General features: G+C 43.1%; 1 protein-coding gene across 1 annotated transcript; it reads right to left on the bottom strand.

Annotated features, from left to right (window-relative positions):
- Positions 1-1,217: 1,217 nt before the first annotated feature.
- Positions 1,218-17,092, bottom strand: LOC27207085 (protein singed). Its single transcript, XM_016182837.3, has 6 exons — positions 16,377-17,092; positions 4,238-4,518; positions 2,562-2,982; positions 1,925-2,494; positions 1,613-1,861; positions 1,218-1,541 (listed from the first exon to the last, which is right to left on the bottom strand). The coding sequence occupies exons 2-6, from the start codon at positions 4,440-4,442 to the stop codon at positions 1,448-1,450; spliced, it is 1,539 nt and encodes a 512-aa protein (XP_016038480.1). The 5' UTR covers positions 4,443-4,518; positions 16,377-17,092; the 3' UTR covers positions 1,218-1,447.
- Positions 17,093-18,222: the final 1,130 nt, after the last annotated feature.

The raw sequence follows: 18,222 nt of genomic DNA, 5'->3' as shown, positions 1-18,222 counted from the left end.
CGGTCAATCAGAAGTTGGCGACCCTTAGACTTATTGCATTACGCGGCGTTATTTCCCTGCTGCTCACTAAATTGATTGCACTTCAATGTTTCGCATACAACATTTTATAGCAATTATTAAATAAAATGCCTTTGCATTTTATTTCATGATAAATATATTGAATTTATGTTCTTCCTCGAATTCCTAACGCTTTTTCAAAATAGCAGTACATTGCAGGGTTGCATTCGTCGCCGAGTTGCCAGCTTGCGGAAATGGGGTTGCCAGATGCATGTATTTAAGTTTCAAATTTGAAATGCTGTACAAAAAGAAACCGTCAAAATATAGATTCTTCAAAATAATGCAACCCCACGCATAAGCAGCTTTCCCATTAAAAGTAAGAAGATAATTGTATATATGTATATATTTCATATGTATCATACAAAATTTCCATTTTAAGATTTAGCAACTAAATTGGATTGAGTTTTTGTTTCGTTTTGAAGTGCACAAATTAAAAAAAAAAGATTACTAATTAATTAATTAAGAAATCGACGCAAATAAATAACAAAAAACTAATTCAATATATGCATATGCTAGATATAGTGGAGTTGATTCCATTGCAAAATCGCCGTACGGAGAGATTTGATGTTTAATTTTTGACTTTGTTTTTATTACAGATTAATTTTTTAAGGTTTGCTTAGCGACTAAATTTTGTTTTGCGTATTAAAATTGCTTGCTTGAGTGTGTGTGTGTGTGTCGTTTTGGGTATGCGTGTCTATGTGCGCGTGTGGATTCGTGTGTGTGTGTGTGTGTGTGTGTTCGTGTATTATCGTTCATATCAATATGTATATAAATATATAAATAAATTTATAGGAATATGTGTTGATTTATTTTTATTTTTTTCATATTTTTTATGCTCTTATTTCCCTTTGCTTTTTTCAGTTTCTTTTCCGTGAAGCTTTACGAATCGAATATGTATATATTGGTGTATATATGATGTGCTTGTATAACCATTACGTCTTTCTTCATTTTTGCTGGCCTAGTTGCTGATATATTTGATAAAACGGAAGGACTCGCGACAGAAGTTTTGTTTTGTTGTCTACGCTAAAAGATTTCTTGTTCTTGTTTGTAGATATTCTCATCGTATAAAACGTATAAAAAGCTAAATAGGTTGTTTAAAAAAAATCTCTCTCTATGTATACGTAGATCTTTATATATAAATATATAAGTTTGTTTCTTCATTTTTCATTCACTCGTATCTCCTTGGGTCTATCAACGTTTCCTTCCTTTCATTTTCATTTCGTTCATTTTGCAATTGTTTAGGATATATCAAATTCTTGTGCGACTCTTCTCGGCGCTTCAGCTGCGCGGATCGATAATTAGGGAATCCCCGCCTGGTTGGGAAGTATGTGTGTGATTGTGATACTGATGACGCGTGCAGCAACCCATTCGGGATGGTCGTGGTCACGCCCTAGAACTCCCACTGTGTGGCCGAATCGGTGCCATCATCCAGCAGCTTGAACGCCCCGTTCTTCGTAGCGCCCAGGTACTTGCCCTGCTGCGATCTAAAATACAGAGTATTGGCATTAGTAAGCAATCATAATTTACAGCAGGATTTATCCAAATGTGGTCCAACCTTATGCAGATCCTGGTCGGCTCACGAAGCTCGAGGAAGAATCCATCGCTGGGCGCATCGGCGTCCACCGAGATGCTTTCGCCCTCGATGCGCCAGTACTTGCCGCTATGCGCCTTCAGATGCACCAGGCCCTTCTGGGCCCGCTCCACCAGGATCGTCTCGTAGGTGGCTTTATTGCACTCGAGCTTCAGGTTGCCGGGCGTGCGATAGCCCACGAATCCCTGCTCGCACTTCAGTACAAGAATTGGTCTGTTAATTTAAAAAGAACAATACAATTAGAAACGGAAAATACCGAATGCTGTAAGCAATTACCTATTGATCAAGTAGAAATAGAACTTGGCTATCTCCTCGATCGACTCCGAGGTGGCAAACAGATGCCCAGAGCGCTTGGTGGCCAAGAACTTGCCGTTGTTAGCCCGGAACGAGAGCGAGCCATCGCCGTGCCAGATCAGCTCGAAGAGAGCGTCGGCACAGCGCCGATTGCCGGTGGCCTGGATGCCACCGCCCGCCGACAGACACCAGTAGCGATCCTGGGTGGTGCGGAGGGCCCAACGGTGCGCCGACCAGTCGTACTCCAACTGGAACGTCTCGTTCTCGCCGACCTCGTCCTGGTTGGCCGTCACATCGACGCCCTGCTTGACGCTCACATATCGCAAATTGAGTCCGGCTATGAACGAAGCCTGGGGCAGCGAATCCTCCAGCGAGAAGAGCTCATCCCGCGTCACTGACGACGAGCGGGACTTCAACACCGCCTTGGAGCCAATGGGCGACAAGTACTGACCCTGACGATCGCGCAGCGCCAAATGGCCACCATGATATTCGGCGCTGAACAGGCAATCCTCGTTGCACACCACCTGCAATTTTCCATTGGCATTCAGATATCTGCAAAGAGCGGGTTTTTGGAAAAAAGTTAGATGCATTGTAGAGTCAAGGCAATCCAATCACTCACTTGTTGTTGCACGTGTGCAGAGCATAGCGACCGCCCTCCTCGGCACGGAACTCCAGCGTAAAGAGCGTATCCTCGCCCCAAGGAATGTTGGCGTCCACATGGATCTCGTCCTGCGACTCCGACAGATGGGCGAACCGCTTGCGTCCGATGGAGCGCAGATTCACCTGCGGCCGGGCAGCCAAATGGACCGTCCAGAACTCACTGGCGCCGGGCGTCTTGGCCGTGCAGACCAGTTTGTCCGGAGTGCCGCCCAGGAAGTAGCCGCGCGACTCGTTCTTCAGCGCCCAACGTCCGCTGCCGTCCTCACTGATGCTGATCTGGAAGCGGCTGCCCGCGTCTCGCTCCTCGCTCTCGCACAGCACGTTGCCAAACTGATCGACCGAAAGGTACTTGTTCAGATGAGATCGTAAGTAGATAATACCTGAAACAGATATGGCGACGCCATGGATTAGATAGATTGCAGGGAAATCTTTTTCTTTTCTCTGAGATGAAAAAATGCCCCCGCCAGCTGGGACAAATTCAAAAATCGATTTGGCTCGCGCTCCGTCGTCGATGGCATTTGGAGCTATCGATACCCCGGCCATTTCGACCATTTGGCTCGCTTTCCAAACATTTTGAACGCTATCATCTATTAAGCCATTTAGCCATTTGCTCAATCCGTATCCACCAGCAGCGGTAATACTCAGTTGGGAGCTGCACTCAACTCCAGGAGCAGCAAGGCCAAGCGAGCTAGCCAGCTGGGCGAAGCAAGAAATTTTCAATTTGGATGAGCTATTTTAATGACCACAACGAATGCCGGCTGACTTATGGCTTTGGTATTATAGAAAATGTTTATTAATTGCCAGTGGCAACGACCAGAGTGGTGTCGGCGACTGTATAAAAACCAGTTGCAGTTGCTGGCCAGCTTTAATTATAATTGCTGGCCACGGACACAACGGACTGCAGTGCCATGCGCAAGACCGACTCCAAAGCCAAAGCCAAAGCCAACTCCAAATCCAATTCCAATTCCAATTGCGATGCAGCCAGCCGCCAGGTTGATAAATGATGCCAAATTCGTGAGGCGCTTTGTTTTCTACTCTCCAGCACGTCAAATTAGTGCAACTGGACTTATCCTCCTCTTCGCCAGAGACCCCAGATGATTTATGTTGTAAACAATAAAAAAAAGAAGAAAAATAAGACTCCACTAACTGGCCAAGATGATAGTGATTACGGTTGGCAAATGGCTTCGACTGCACCACTTAAGCCCGGGAGTTGGGGTAACTGGTTTCCAAATAATATATGTACCACTCCCCTGCTAAAAAAAAAAAGGAGTAAAAAAACATAAAACAAAAAATCACTTGCAGTTGTGGGATTTACATGCTTATCAGTAGTATCTGCAGATAACGCGCACATGAATATTGTTTGCCACTCAAATGTTAAATGCCATCGATTGGCCAGAAACCGAATTGGTAATTGTGATTGAGTAAAATAGCATTTGATTCGAAAACTTTTCTTTTTCCAATCGTAATCAAGAAGAGATGATCAATCTTAAAACGAATCAAGCTATATACAGAAGATATCCACAGGAGTATCCAAATTCAATCATAAGTCCATCCTAATCTTAAATCTTTCAAGAACCCAACTAACCAAATTTTTGTCCCATCTGTTTCAGATGGTCTTTTAGAACCTCTACTCACTTTCACCGGTGTTCGAGGGTTCCAGTGTCCACAGCTGCTTCTTCTTCAGACTGGCGCCATTGGCGTTGAGCTTGAAACCAAAGGTCTCCGCGGTCATGTACTTGTGCTGGCCGTTGATCAGGCCGATGGTCCACCATCCCTTCTGTTGGTTCTGTGAGATGATGTCGCCGTTGCTGTGGCCCAGCTCGCAGCCCTGGCCGTTCATGGTGCTGATGGGAGCAATCTTGAGGCTGTCTCCGGAATCCGGCTTCTTTGCGAGAGGAAGATCGAACTTAATGGTGCTGCAAAGGAAATTGAGAGGATTAGGCGATTAGTTTCCGGTTAAAGTCTTGGTAGTCAATACAATACAATCCTAACCAAATCCTGATAGATTTTAAGAAATTACTGTGAGGTGAGCACTTTGTTAGAGTTATCTTTAGCCTTCCTTTCAATGTATTTTATGGCAATTGGTGCCCCTTTGGCAACGCCCCTGGGTGAAAACATTGATTATTCGTTTAATTATGTAAAACTATCCGCTTGATTGATGAACACTTTGTCGAGGAACGGGCGGCGAGGAGGCGTGCCGGGTCTGGGCGCAAGATTTATGGGTCGCCGTCGTCTCTTTGCATCGGCACCACTACCACTGGCTGTCAAACAGGGTCTCCACTGTCTTCACTGTCTGGACTGTCTGCCATGTGTGCCGCATGCATGTTGAATGGCAGTGGGTTCTGCAAGGGGGCGGGGGAGCATCGCCAGGAGGAAGCCGAGAAGTTCTCCATACTGAGATCTTTGGCTGTGCCATTCATCTCAACAGGAAATGCAGATAACATTTGCATTACATGGCGACACATGTCGCTGATCCACAACTCTGACTTCGACTGCAACTCCAACTCCAACTCCAACTCCTTTCTTTTCTCCGTATTCAAGTCAGCTCCAATAAATTCAAACGCAACAGGCAGCAGTCAGCCGTCAAGGCATCGATGACACTCGCATCGTATCCTATGGGATCCATCGATAAAACTGCGATTCGTAGCAGGTGTTTGGCTTCGCACTCGATGGAACTGGTATCACACCTACTGGGAATACACACACTGATCCAATTAATTAATCTGGAGCACTGTGTATTTCCAACTTTGTTTGCATAATTGGATTAACTAGCGCCGAGCTTGAGAGCTGCCTCGAACTAATCAAATGCAATCAATTTGCCGGTTGAAATTAATCAACCATTAATAAACAAAACATCTGTTGAAAGACGTGGTTTGTTTATTCTTTCATTTATAATTCATTGCAATTGAATTTCTACAAAATTTCTTAATAACCGTTTCTGCAACCGTTATTCACTGATAAAAATGTCGGTATTTCGAGTATTTAGCAGCTGCAGGCCATTAGCAATTGCTGCGAGAGGAGCGCTGTGTGCAAAGATAAGTATATAGTATAGAATCATAATAAACATAAACCGAATCAAGAACAAGAACAACTCATTAGCGTGACGCGTGCCTGCTAATCAGAGCTTATGAATCGCCGGGCCCGGATGAGTCAACACAACTCCGCCAGCCGACCGACAATAAAAGCGTACAGCAAAAAAGAGGCCCACAGTCAGTAACGCTAAACATAAATTAAGAACATCAAGAAGAAAAAAAAAAAAAGAAAAAAGAAAAAAAAAAAGAAAAAAGAAAAAAGAAAAAAAAAGAAAACTATATAAAAAAAAGAGGTAAAATAAATAAAAAAATACTTAGGGGCACAGACACTAAATGCGAGGAGAGAAAAACAGTCACGGGGGCACAATAATCATAATAAATAAGCTGGGGAAACACTGAAAACAGAAAAAGTTGATGCCACAAAAGGTGTGTGTGTGTGTGTGAGCGGTGGTGTTTGCAACTGGAGGGTTTAATGAGGAGGGGGAGTTGGGTAGGCGGTTGGATTTTGCATTCTAATTTCTCAAAAAGGCAAGCAAACACAAAAGGGGCGATATAGGAGTTGAAGACAAAAGCGTGACAGCGACTCCTACATTTCCCAGTTTTATTTTTTTTTTATTATTATTTTTTTTTTCTTTTGCACTTTTTTCTTGTATTTCTAGGCGTTGGCTCCTGCACGGCGGAAAAAAAAATATATAAAACATAAAATTGGCCGGAGGACGATGGCCTGGGCGTTGGCTTAAAAGCAAATCGCAGATGGCAGATTAACATCATATGAAAAGCAAACGAAAATGAAATGAAAATACACATAAAAAACGAGAAATTAGTGCCGAAATTGCACAGGCAAATATATGATCATCTTAAATGTGATATAAGGTCACGAAAAACTGTCATTAAGCAGAAGCAAAGGAAATATCTTTAGATCAAGAATACAGTTGGCTTGAAAGGCAACTAGCATGGATATTTATAAATGGTTGATATAAACAATATTTTCAAAAGTAAATTGTATTTTTTATAATTATTATTCATTGCATTTAATCACGTATCATGGGTTTCTGTATAGGTGGTGTAACCTGTCAGCTTTGGGTTTTCCTTCGTTATTTTCTGGAGTCAACGCTCGCTACTTGGATGCCTCGTCAGCTTAAAAACGTTTTAGCAATACCTCCTCCTCCTCCTCTCACCTTTCCCCGCTTCGTTTTCGACCAACTGCCTCCCTCTTAACGTCTTTCGACATTTGTTTTCAGGCTAAATGCAATTCGATAGGCGAAAATGTCTGTGCAATTTCGCTGGGAAATTAATTATGGCCATTTACAAGACGATTTCCACACTCGTGAGCAGTGCAAATCATAATTAATTATGCAAACGAGTCGTTTTTGGTTTTTTATTTGTCAGTTTGATACAGGGGTCAGACGGCGGATCTCTGGCGAAGATACACACGGACACGTCCTCAAGCAATTAGACAAAGCAATGTTGGCCGGGCAAATACAACGGTTAGGCACCGTTGCAGCAGCAGCAACTTGCAACAGCAGCAGCAACATCATCATCATTGCCATTATCATCATTATCGGGGAGCCTTGGGGCCACAAGCAGCGCCAATTACTGCAAATGGAGTGCCGGGCATCGCCAAGCGGAACAAATACAGCAGCCGCACCACAGCCACATTATCTCGACGAATATCCACATCCATGTTCGTGTCCATCGCGATGCCAAAAGGCTCAGAAGCTGTTGCCAAGTGCATTTGATTCGGGCTTTGTCTGCGCTTACTACCCTGCCCCAGAAAAGCGGCGCTCTTGGCTTTTGGGGCAGTTAAAGTATTTCAGTATCAATAAACTATGATCTGTAGATGTTGAGGTGATTAATTTTCTGTAATATATATACATATATTCAGTAAATATATATTAATAATAAATGCCTTTTCCAGGGTATCTCAAATCTCGTTCTTTTAGCAGACACATCTTCTTGTCTGCTCATTACTATTCCGCTGTTGCTTCGACTTTTTCTTCTTGCTTCTCTGCTCTGCTGGCAAATCAATTAAATTACACTATCAATATCGCCGATTGAATGTCGCTATAGTATGTTCCCATGTTCCAATCTGTATGTATGTATGTCTGTGTATGACATGCGTGTGTGTGTGTGTGTGAGAGAGAGAAAAGAATGATGGTGTATCTGTATCTTTTATCTTTCCCTTGATGTGCTCCTGCGTATCTGTGTGTGTGTGTGTGTTTGCGCTTTTCTGTTTGTGGCATTATTAAAACGCAATCTAATTAAATGAAATTGCACACGCACACTACGCCGTGTGCTCTCCTATTTCGTGTGTGTGCTGTTTGCTTTTAGCAAATTACTAAAATGTAAAATATGATGGAAGCTTTATCGCATCCAGCGCACCTTTCACCAATTGACGTGCTGCTCTGCCAGACTCTCCACCTCCTCTCTCCTGCTCTCCTCCTCTCCCCCTCTCCTTTCTCTCCCCCTCTCCACCTCTCCCCCACTCCTCATCTCCTTTCTCTCTCCCCTCCCCTCTCATTCGGAGCGACCAACCTGCTTTTTATTTTGCGTGTGTTTCGCTCTCATGCGTGCTCTGCCTGCGTCGCTGTCGGCGTCGCTGCTTCTGCGTTGGCTGTTGGCTGGTTAATGATAACGGTACAGCTAGCTAGCTCGCTAGTTGGCTAACTGATAAACGCAGTCGCATTCAAACAATGCGAACAACAGATCCGAGATCTAAAATCCGTTGTCAGCTTGGTTTTCCAGTGCAGCTGCCGCTTGCATGGCCGTTCGTTCGTTCGTTCAGCTGTTGCCACTTCATCTTCTCGTTTTCGAGCACAGTGAACACCCGAAATAACGAAAATTAATCAACTAGTACATAAACTGGGATTAAAATGTTAACGAGCACATGATTGTAATGCAATACAATGTGATATCATTGCATTTAGGGTGTCTATCGTGATTTAATCAATCAATGAACTGAGATATTATATAATTCACATTTACCCATGTCATCGCAAGCTTTTTATAATAAGATTGTCACACTTCATTGGTCTACTTTTGCGGTATTTATACAACTTGTGATCACCGCAACAACAAGTGCGTTACATAAATCCAATGGGCCCATTGTACCAATTGCCATTAGCGAGCTTCCACTGTGCCGCCTGGCCAATTTCCATGCATTACTTTTGTACTTTTTCGTCTGAAAGACTAAAGACCTGACATTGTTTTGGCAATTTTTCTTTCATAAGCGCAATAAATCAGCGACAAAAGACGCAGACATCGATTGTGCGATTTTCTTTCATTCTGCTCGCTAACTGCTGGCTGCTCTTGTAAAGCATTTTATAAACAGCCTTAAATGAGGCGGAGAAGGGGGCGTGGTGGGGAGAGGTATGTATGCTGCAGCATACGGTATATTTTACTGTAATGCAACAGCAGCAGCAGCAGCAGCAGCAAATGGAGCACCATTGGCGTTCTGAAAACACGAACACAGGCACAGATCATCTACGCCAAGCAATTAAACGTGAAGGGGGGGAAGGGGAGGGGGAGGTGGGATTGGTCTTAAAGCCCCAGGTTCTCGGCTTCTCGTCTTCTCGGCCTGTGAAGACTCTCTTCTGGCCAAAGAAATAGAAACATTGAGGAGGCTCCACTAATATATAGTATATAAAAAACAGACTGCTACAGTTAACGAGTCCCCCATCAACTCACTCCGCCACCTGTCTCTGTTGCACTTTCTTCTTGCCATCAAGTGGCACGTAGCGCCCTCTCTCGTTCCCACTTGCGGCTGACGCACGCGCGCACGCGCTCTCAAGCGTTGCAGCATTGCATTGTGATCGTGTTCGTGTTGCGACTTTTATGGCTGTCAAGAATGCGGCGCAACAGACGCAAGGAGCCAGAAAGAAGTGCGAGTGCCGAACACTTGAATACCCTTTCGGTATACAGGGATGTACACTTTATGTAAACATGTATGTACAAACATCTTAGTTATAAAACTTAGTTGACATAAAATAAAAATGAAACAAGTGAGTTGCATGCAAGCTTAAATGATAATGAAGTGGCAATTTTTAGGCGAATCTAGTAAACTTGCTATAATACAGGGTATTATGCTGTAGGGACCCAAGGTAATGGATGGCAGCGCTTCGAGCGGAGATACTCGAAATGTGAATAAGGAATAGTGAGATGCAAAAGCGTTTACACCGCGCACACACTCTTGAGCTTGATGAGTTGCCTTGGGCCTGTTATTTATAAACCATTTTGCGGTTGTTTATTGTTTTCCCCCATCAACACAGGCGTTGAAAACAAAAGAAAACAACTTTCTTCATGTTTTTTTTTTTTTTTTTGGCGAAGAATTAACATACATGATGCTCTTGCAAATGAGATTTCGCCGAAAGACGCAAAGGCCACACGATTATTTGCAGTAATGCATGCAAGACTCCAATCGATATATGTACATATATATATATCGATCAGTTACGATAATTGCGGACATGCTGTGATGGCACACATTTGCTTGCCCGCTGCTGTGCCCGGAGCAAATTGTTACATACCCATAATGAATGAAGCCTTACGATCGACGACCACAATTCAATTAACGACGAATTCAATAGCCGATCTGGTCTATAACCGGCGATCGTTTGTCACGGCAACCACTCAACTGAGATCAACTCAACTCGACCACTCATCAACGGGTCACCTTTCCAATTGTTTTATAATTACCCACCGCAAAGCTTTTCTTTTTTCTTCTTTTTACACTATCTTTTTTTCTATTTTTGCGGCCTTTGCATTTTAGAAAGCGCCAAAACAAGTGCAGCAATCAATTATTACGAGGCAAAAGATCGACGGCTTTAAAAGTAAAAGTCTGCCGAACAAACTACAAAAGATTAACAATTTGTTGTATGTTTTTGGGTTTTCAGTTTTCAGTTTTCTGTTTCGGACGATTTGCCAAAAACCGTTAGAACCGCGCTGGCGTTCGCAATCGAAGTTGGCTCCAAAGCCAGTGTTATGCAAATGTGGAACCCAACGGCGCTACCTAAAAATAACAAACCGAAATCGTTTTTCAACAATATGCACGGTGAAAAATGATGGATATACAATTATATTAAGATTCAAATGTTCGTACCAAAAACAAAACTTTGTATTTTATTCAACTTTGTTTTAACATTTTAAAAATGCTAACCAAATTTGAAAGAGATTTTTAATTAAAAAAATCACTACGTTTCTCTCACTGTATGCTGTATCAAAACAGATCCGAACCAGTGCAATTTACAGTTGAAACGAGACGATCGGATGGACGGCCGGCAATCAAAAAATCAAAATCAATAATGAAATGGAGTGATTTCAAATAGAGAAATCAATGAAAGCCACAAAAAAACTGAACGAAACAAGACAAAACGGTTTTGGGTTCGAGTTTTGGATTTATCTCTATCTTTTCTCCTCTCCTCGCTCCGTCTTCCAACACTTCTCATTTCTTTCTTCCAGAGATTAGAGTGAATGGGGGGGGGGGAGGGTATACGGGGGATGGTCTGCAATTAAGTTGAGGTTTGGTTTATTGAACACATCTGGGCATATGTATGAAAATATCTGTGGCATGGGCATGAGATACAAATGTATCTGAGGCAAAACAGTTAACGGTCTTCTTCGTTTCGTTTAGTTTCGTTTCGTTTCGATTCGTTCGTTTCTTCGTTGTTGTGGCAACACTGAAATTACCGCTGCGCTCTCGGCGAAGCAGGTAAAATGATTTATGCGCCAATTATATATGAACGCCGACAGCAGAGAGCGCGGGAAAGTCGCTTGGAAAATCTTCGAAGCGTTCGACCCACCGTCTACCACATTTAAAAGACCCCATCCCCCATCCCCCAATCCCCCCTCCCCGCAACCCCACCATCTCTTTGCCATCTCAACTGGTGCACATTAATAATTTGTTCGCATTTTCAATACATAATAACAATGCGCATAAATATCACGGAGTCGAGCAAATTGCATAGACCAGATGCCTCTGGCGGGCATGAAAAAATGCATTTTATCCCCCGTTCAATAATTTTCCATCTTTCACACGGAATCAAATCGAATTAAGGGGCTGGCCGTTGCTGGATTGGGGCCATTCAATTCTAATTTATTATTATTATTGCCATGAATTATTTGCAGAGCTTTGAGCTGCATAATTTAGTGAATATTATTCCAGATACAACGAATTCCTTTTATAAAGCATAACATTAAATAATAAAATTAAATCTGTACATTTAAAATTAAATATTTAAATTGAGCATTTTGTTAGTTGCATTGGCTATCCAGAGCTCGAAATGAGTTGGACAAACTATCTTTGCTTTTGGTTAACCTCAAACTGAACCTGGAGCTAAAAAGTCTGGGACCGACGACGCACCGCGGCATTTATGTCTCACTTGACAACCAGCTGGACCAGTTGTAGTGGGATTCGCATTCGGATTCGGAGTTGCTGCAGTGTTGCCGTGGCCTCCAGTCACCGCTGCACTTCACCCAAAAGCATCTTTGGCATCTGGTTGCGGTTTTTTCCATCTTTTTTTTAGTTTGCAGCGCAACAAGTTTATCAGCGGCGCACAACTGCAACTGCAACTTGCACTTGTGTGGCATGCGCCACTTGCCACGCCCCCTAGTAAGCCAGCCTGCCAGTTTCCCGCCCCGCAGCTAAATGCACACAAAAAAAACCAAATAAAAAAGATGGTTTGAACGCCATTTACCACCCGTCGCTGACGAAATTAGCATAAGTCTCGCAAAGATGCTAACAAATTTGAACCATTCAAAACATATCCTAAAAAATGAACACAAAACGTTATGATAAGTACCGAATGCCACCACATAAAGATATCAAATTATTTACAAATATCTTAGCATTTAGTTCAAACGTCACATGAAACGAGTTGTTTGTTAACCAATCTATGCTTTGACTAATGGAGATAGTTTTCAACTTAAGAGTGAGTAATATTATTTTCAAGCTATTGTTGTAAATGTTTTTGTTCGTATATCATTGACACCACATTCATTGTTCCTTTCGATTGTCAATTATCTGGCTGGGCCAAGTGCTTGCTGCTCTTTGGCTGATGGAGTTAGTTCTGTTGATAATGCGGTTTTATAAATATGCATTTCGCTTTATCGAACGGAAATGCTGATATGTTTGGGCCTGCTGATGCCGCGAGGCCAATGAACCCCACAAAATATCGTCGGCAGAAAAATCTGAAAAGGCTGACTGCAAAGGACCGAGTGAGCATATCAATTATTTGTACTGCAATCGCTGCAAGGGAATGGGAATGGGAATGGGAATTGGAATGGGAACTGGAAGTGGGTAGGACCAAGTGCAGCAGCAACGACGACAGGCGGGCGCCTTGGTGGCAGGGCACACCCGCCGCTCGAAGATTTTAAAATACCATGCCCATTTGCATTGATAATGCCCACAAGTCGAAGGGGGGGGAGTCAACGCGGGCCATTGATATATGGGCCTTAAGTGAGTTTTTTAAGTTGGCAGCAAAGGCAAAACACAAGAGGCAGCCTGAATCACAAGTAGTCGGGGCAGTTGCTGGGGCATTCCGCGGGGGGTGAGGGTGAGTCGTTGAAAGCGAAACCAGTCAACAAAGCAGTCAAAAAGCGAAAAACAACAAAAGGCAAGAAACCAAAAAACAAAAAGGAGTAAGGAACAGGAATAACAATGCAAGGGGACACATGAGTCAGCGGGCACAGCAACAGATATACGGGAGTACTCTGCCAACACAGCCGAGAAAAAACTTCGGGGGAGTCGCTCCGTTGCCTAAGAAACTAACAAAGAGCTCCAGTTCGGATACGAAATCGGAATATCACTATCAAACGGAACTGAAACCCTTTTGTGACCCGCAGGGATTACGCATACGATTATTGCCACACAAAGAAGTGCCAAGGGAAAATATGCGAATGGTGTGCGATAATGAAAAGGGAAATGCACTTGCGGGCGATTTATGTAGATTTAATAATAATTAATAGTAATTAATAATTAAGTCAATAGTAAACTAAAGAGCCTCTTTAGTTTAATGAAGAAACATACAAATGTGGCGCCACAAAAATCAGCTTGAAATTCAAAATCGAACAAAGAAATGTGTGCTGAATGAAGAAAGAAGTGTGCCTTCGGGAATATCTCTACAGGGAATATACATAAATATATATAGCTTATCCCGTTCAACCCTAGACACACCCATCATTCCACGCCACACCCCCAACCCCAGCACCTTCCGTTCCACACACCCCCCCTTCCAGCAACAATGAGTGCGTAAAGTGCGTTCAAGGACGGGCGACAGCTGCAATTGATGACAGATACGTCGGGGGTTGGGGGGGATGGCGAATGGATGCGGGGGTGGTAAGGCGACACAGGACGCGGGGGTGTAGTGCGAGCATATGTATGCAGCCGAAATCCACAAACAAGTACATAGGCACAACACTACCATAAATAAGCGCATACATACGTACAACAGCGGCCACAAATATAGGCGGTGTTTAAAGAAATCACTTCAAGTGCAAAAGTATTCCATCACACATGCTTAGCTGTGACTAATAATATTATAATAATATATATTATTATAAAGACACCGTTCTTGGTGCACTTTGATTCATTTATAGATTATAGATTCATTAATAGATTAATATCTTTTCGGTGGCAATGCTAATGGGATGAGCACAGCTGTATTGTATGAACTTCGTCTTTGGCAGAATGTGGCGACAATGGCTTCTGCGGGCAAAGAACTTCAAGAAACGAAAACGTGAAGAAGCAGCTCGCCGGGTGGGTAATCCAAAGGGCGGTTGGGTGTGGGGGCACTGACTTGAGCCAAGGTGGTGTGGGTGTGCATTGGAAGGGGTTGGGTGGGGGTTGTCTTTGTCGGTGTACCTGATTTCCGGCGCGCAGCGGAAGCATTCGATTGCCATTCCACATAAGCAACCGACCATATGCACGTACATAATATATAGTATATACTTATATGTAAATGCATATATGTATGTACGAGATATGGGAGACGCTGCCATTAGCACTGGCAAAATCACACAAACAAAACGTGACTCAGTGAGAGGGGTTTTATGTGCTATAAGTCTACCTTCCTGCCATTTTCAGGGGAATTTCGCTCCTGGCATACTAATTGATCCCGAGAACCGAAACGCCAAGCCCGACGGACGGCTAAAATGCAAAATCCTCATTGAAAATTATTGATTTGCCCATTTTACTGGGGTAGGGCAGGATACAAAAAAAGAGGGGGAGGGGAGGAGGGGCAGTAGTGACAGGCTGCCAGGGGGTGATTGTGCAAAATGAGGCAGAAACGCACTGCGAAAACAAAAGAAATATCCATGACGTGTCGTCCGCACATCGCCCACAATGGGTCCAAAAAAAAAAAAAATGTTGTAATTTTCCAATTGAATGCAATTCCTCGAACGGAAAATAATACTCTACCGAATCGCAGTGGTGCCTTAGGTTCGGGATCGATTTCGATTACTTGTACTTCAATTGCAAATATAAGTATGAGCAATTATTATGAGGAACTAAATGGAGGAATTTATGAACAATTTCATGTTTCTACAAATTGTAAATGAGTAAGCAAGCACGACTAAATTCTTAGGAATTTACTAAGTTATGATAGCGTTAAATTAATAATAACTTTTAAAATGGCTTAAAGTGTGCAAATTACCATTTCCATTTTCCAGTGCAGACGGACCGGCAGGACAAACGAAACTTACGGACGGACTGGAGCGGAAGAGCAGACACGGATACATACACACGAATACGAATAGGAATCGGATTGGGATGGATTGGATGCGTTTTTGAGCATGGTAACAAAGGACCGAAGAGGAAAGTCCGTGCCGCCGAAGGAAAGGAGCTGGAGAAAATGTAAACACGGCAAAGCTAAACATGAAGAGGGAGCGATACAAGAGAGCGAGAGAGAGGAATAACGGTTAGAAAGGGGGCGGGGCCACGAAAAGGGGGCGGCGGCACCTTTACTGCGTGTTTATGTCTGTTTATAGTTGAACTTGAATGATTGAAACGAGTCAGAAAAGAGAGGAGTACAAAAAGCCGAAGAGCGGAGAGTGGAGCAGATCGGGGCGTGAAGGAAAGACGAGGAGAGGAAGAGGAATGCCAATGTCAAGGCAATTAGCCAGCCGAAAGCCGGTTGGAAAAATCAGCGGCCGAACTGGAAAACAATGCGCCACAAGGTGAGGTGGAGCAGCCGAAGGAGAGCTCAAAATGAAATGCTAAAGTGAAAAATGCTAAAGCAAAAAAGTGAAGAGACAGAGGAAAAAACAGGCAGCGAAGCGAACTGACAACTGCCATAGATTTTATGACTTGCAAGAGGCCCAGAGTAAAGACCGTGGCCATTGGCATTGGCATTACACCTGGAAATGGAGCAGCAGCAGCCGGCTCTGTCTAATTTGCACAAGACGTCTGGAAGTAGAGATGGTCGCGTGACACGCTTATCTATTTTCCCAATTGAGAACAGTTTATAAGTCGAAGTATGAAACTAATTGGGTGTCCTCTTTGCAACGCAAGAAGTCCTGCACTTTAAATGCCGATTCAATGTTTAAGTGCAAATATATTTGCTTAAAGCTGTATTTCTATTTCGAGGCAACAAGCTACAGGAAATGTTGTATTATTTGTTACATTTTTAGGAAAATAACAAATTTGTCGTGGTACAAAATGGAGCACGGGCCTGGGCCATCTCTAGTCTGGATGAGAGAGCGATGGCAAAGGAGAGGAGAGCCATCTTTGGGCAAGGAATTCCACTTACTTTCTTTGCTTTTGCTGCTCCTTCTTTTTGGCTCTATGCTCTTCGCTGCTTTTGTTGTTGTTGCTGCTGCTGCCGCTGTTTTTGTTGCTGTTGCCGAAGTTGTAACTGTTGTTTTTGTTGTTTCTCGGCGAGATCGAGATGTCACTTAGTTGCTTGTTTTATAGTATTAGTTTGCTGATTATTATCCTGTTTTCGCGTTTTCTATTTAGCACTCGCTCTCTCGTCTCCTTTTCGTCTGCCTTTTAGCCGGTGTTTTTTCAGTGCGTTTTTCGTGTGCGTGCGTGTGTGTGCGTCTGTCGTCACACCCTTCACTTCGCCAATTCGAATTTCGAATATATATATCTCTGGGAATATCTGGAATATTTTTTGGCCAACAAATTTCTCACACTCACACAATGTAAAAAAAAGTGAAGAAAAAAACGTAAACAAATCACGGTCAGGGCGGCAATTAATTTGTAATTTCCTCTATTTGTTACCCTGCTCAAATTGGCAGAAGGCAATCGAACGCTTTGCTTTGTCCGGCTCTTTTTTTTGGTATGGCAGAAAAGGATTTTCACGATTCGAGATTACTGATTGCAGGTTTTTCTAAGACGAGACGCATGCGCGCACAAAACTTTAAGTTTTACTTCTGCGAGAGAGAGGAGAGAACGACCGCTCACGAACTGCACTCCAGTGGGAATGAAACCCGTTGCGAGCGAAGTTGCGCTATTTGTATCGCCCGCCAGAGATGGCACTGTTGCCATTGCAGCGGTTTCTCACCATAGCCGAGCTCTGTTAGCACAGCCGTCTGGCTATCTCTTTAGCTTACCAAGTGAATTGGATGCATGAAAAAGGAGTCGCTATATGTGCGAACCAATATTATATATGCTGAGCATGTAAGGATCTTATTTCTAGCCTTCACAAAGAAATACTTTCGATCGAATGGTTAACAAAATGACACACAAAGAAACATTTAGCGGGAAAAGAGCTAAGATCGCAGTGCACTCGAAACAAGAGCCAGTTGGTTGTTGTTGGCTGTTGGCTAACAGCAACATAGGCAGACGTCTGTTAGACAACAGCGCTGTTAGCTTTCGCGCGGCTTTTAAAATACGAAATCGTAACGGTCCCTGGGCAAAGGAAATGTGCATAACTTAAGTGCATTGCATATTTAATTGGAGCTGCAGCCAAAAACTGCATCCGAGACTGCAGCTGGCCACCCGAAAGACGCGTCTCGGCCGTTTTGCTTGGCTGGCAACCGAGACTTCGGTGGAGATGCTTTATGCTCTAATAATCCGCACTGCACTTGCTTTTATTGGATGTTGCACGTTAGTTTCGGACCTCCGCTCCGATTCGGGTCCGGATTTCACCAAAATCCTTTAAATCAACACACATGAATATTTATACTGATTTTAGATTTTACAGTTGTTAATCACTGAATATTACCGGCGGCCGTCTCCGCTCTTCACGGCTCCTTGACTGCCAGCAATCTTAAGCGGAGTTAATTATGCTCGCAAATTAATGTTTGACTGCATGCCAAGACTTTTTCGATTCACCTGCGCTGTTTTCAAATACAATTTAATCTAGCAGCGTGCGCTCTGCTAAGTTTGTCGCCCCCACCAGCCATGTTCTTAGCTGTTGTCAACGCAGTGTCGCACTTAACATAGGGTTGTCATGTCAGAAACTGTTAATTTGATAATGAAATTAAATAAAAGTCAAATAAACAAGAATCTTACATTTATAATGTTCCAGATATCAGCATATCACTTCTAGAAATTATATATATTTAAATATATTTGACTATATAACTTGGCCTATTAAAAATTTAAAAATAGTCATAACTAGGCTAAACGCTTTTCTGTTCCGTACG

Source organism: Drosophila simulans, chromosome X (genome assembly GCF_016746395.2).
Source record: "Drosophila simulans strain w501 chromosome X, Prin_Dsim_3.1, whole genome shotgun sequence".
NCBI classification, from domain to species: Eukaryota; Metazoa; Arthropoda; class Insecta; order Diptera; family Drosophilidae; genus Drosophila; species Drosophila simulans.
The sequence above is the reverse complement of the archived record's forward strand: the minus strand, read 5'-3'. Positions and strand labels throughout refer to the sequence as shown.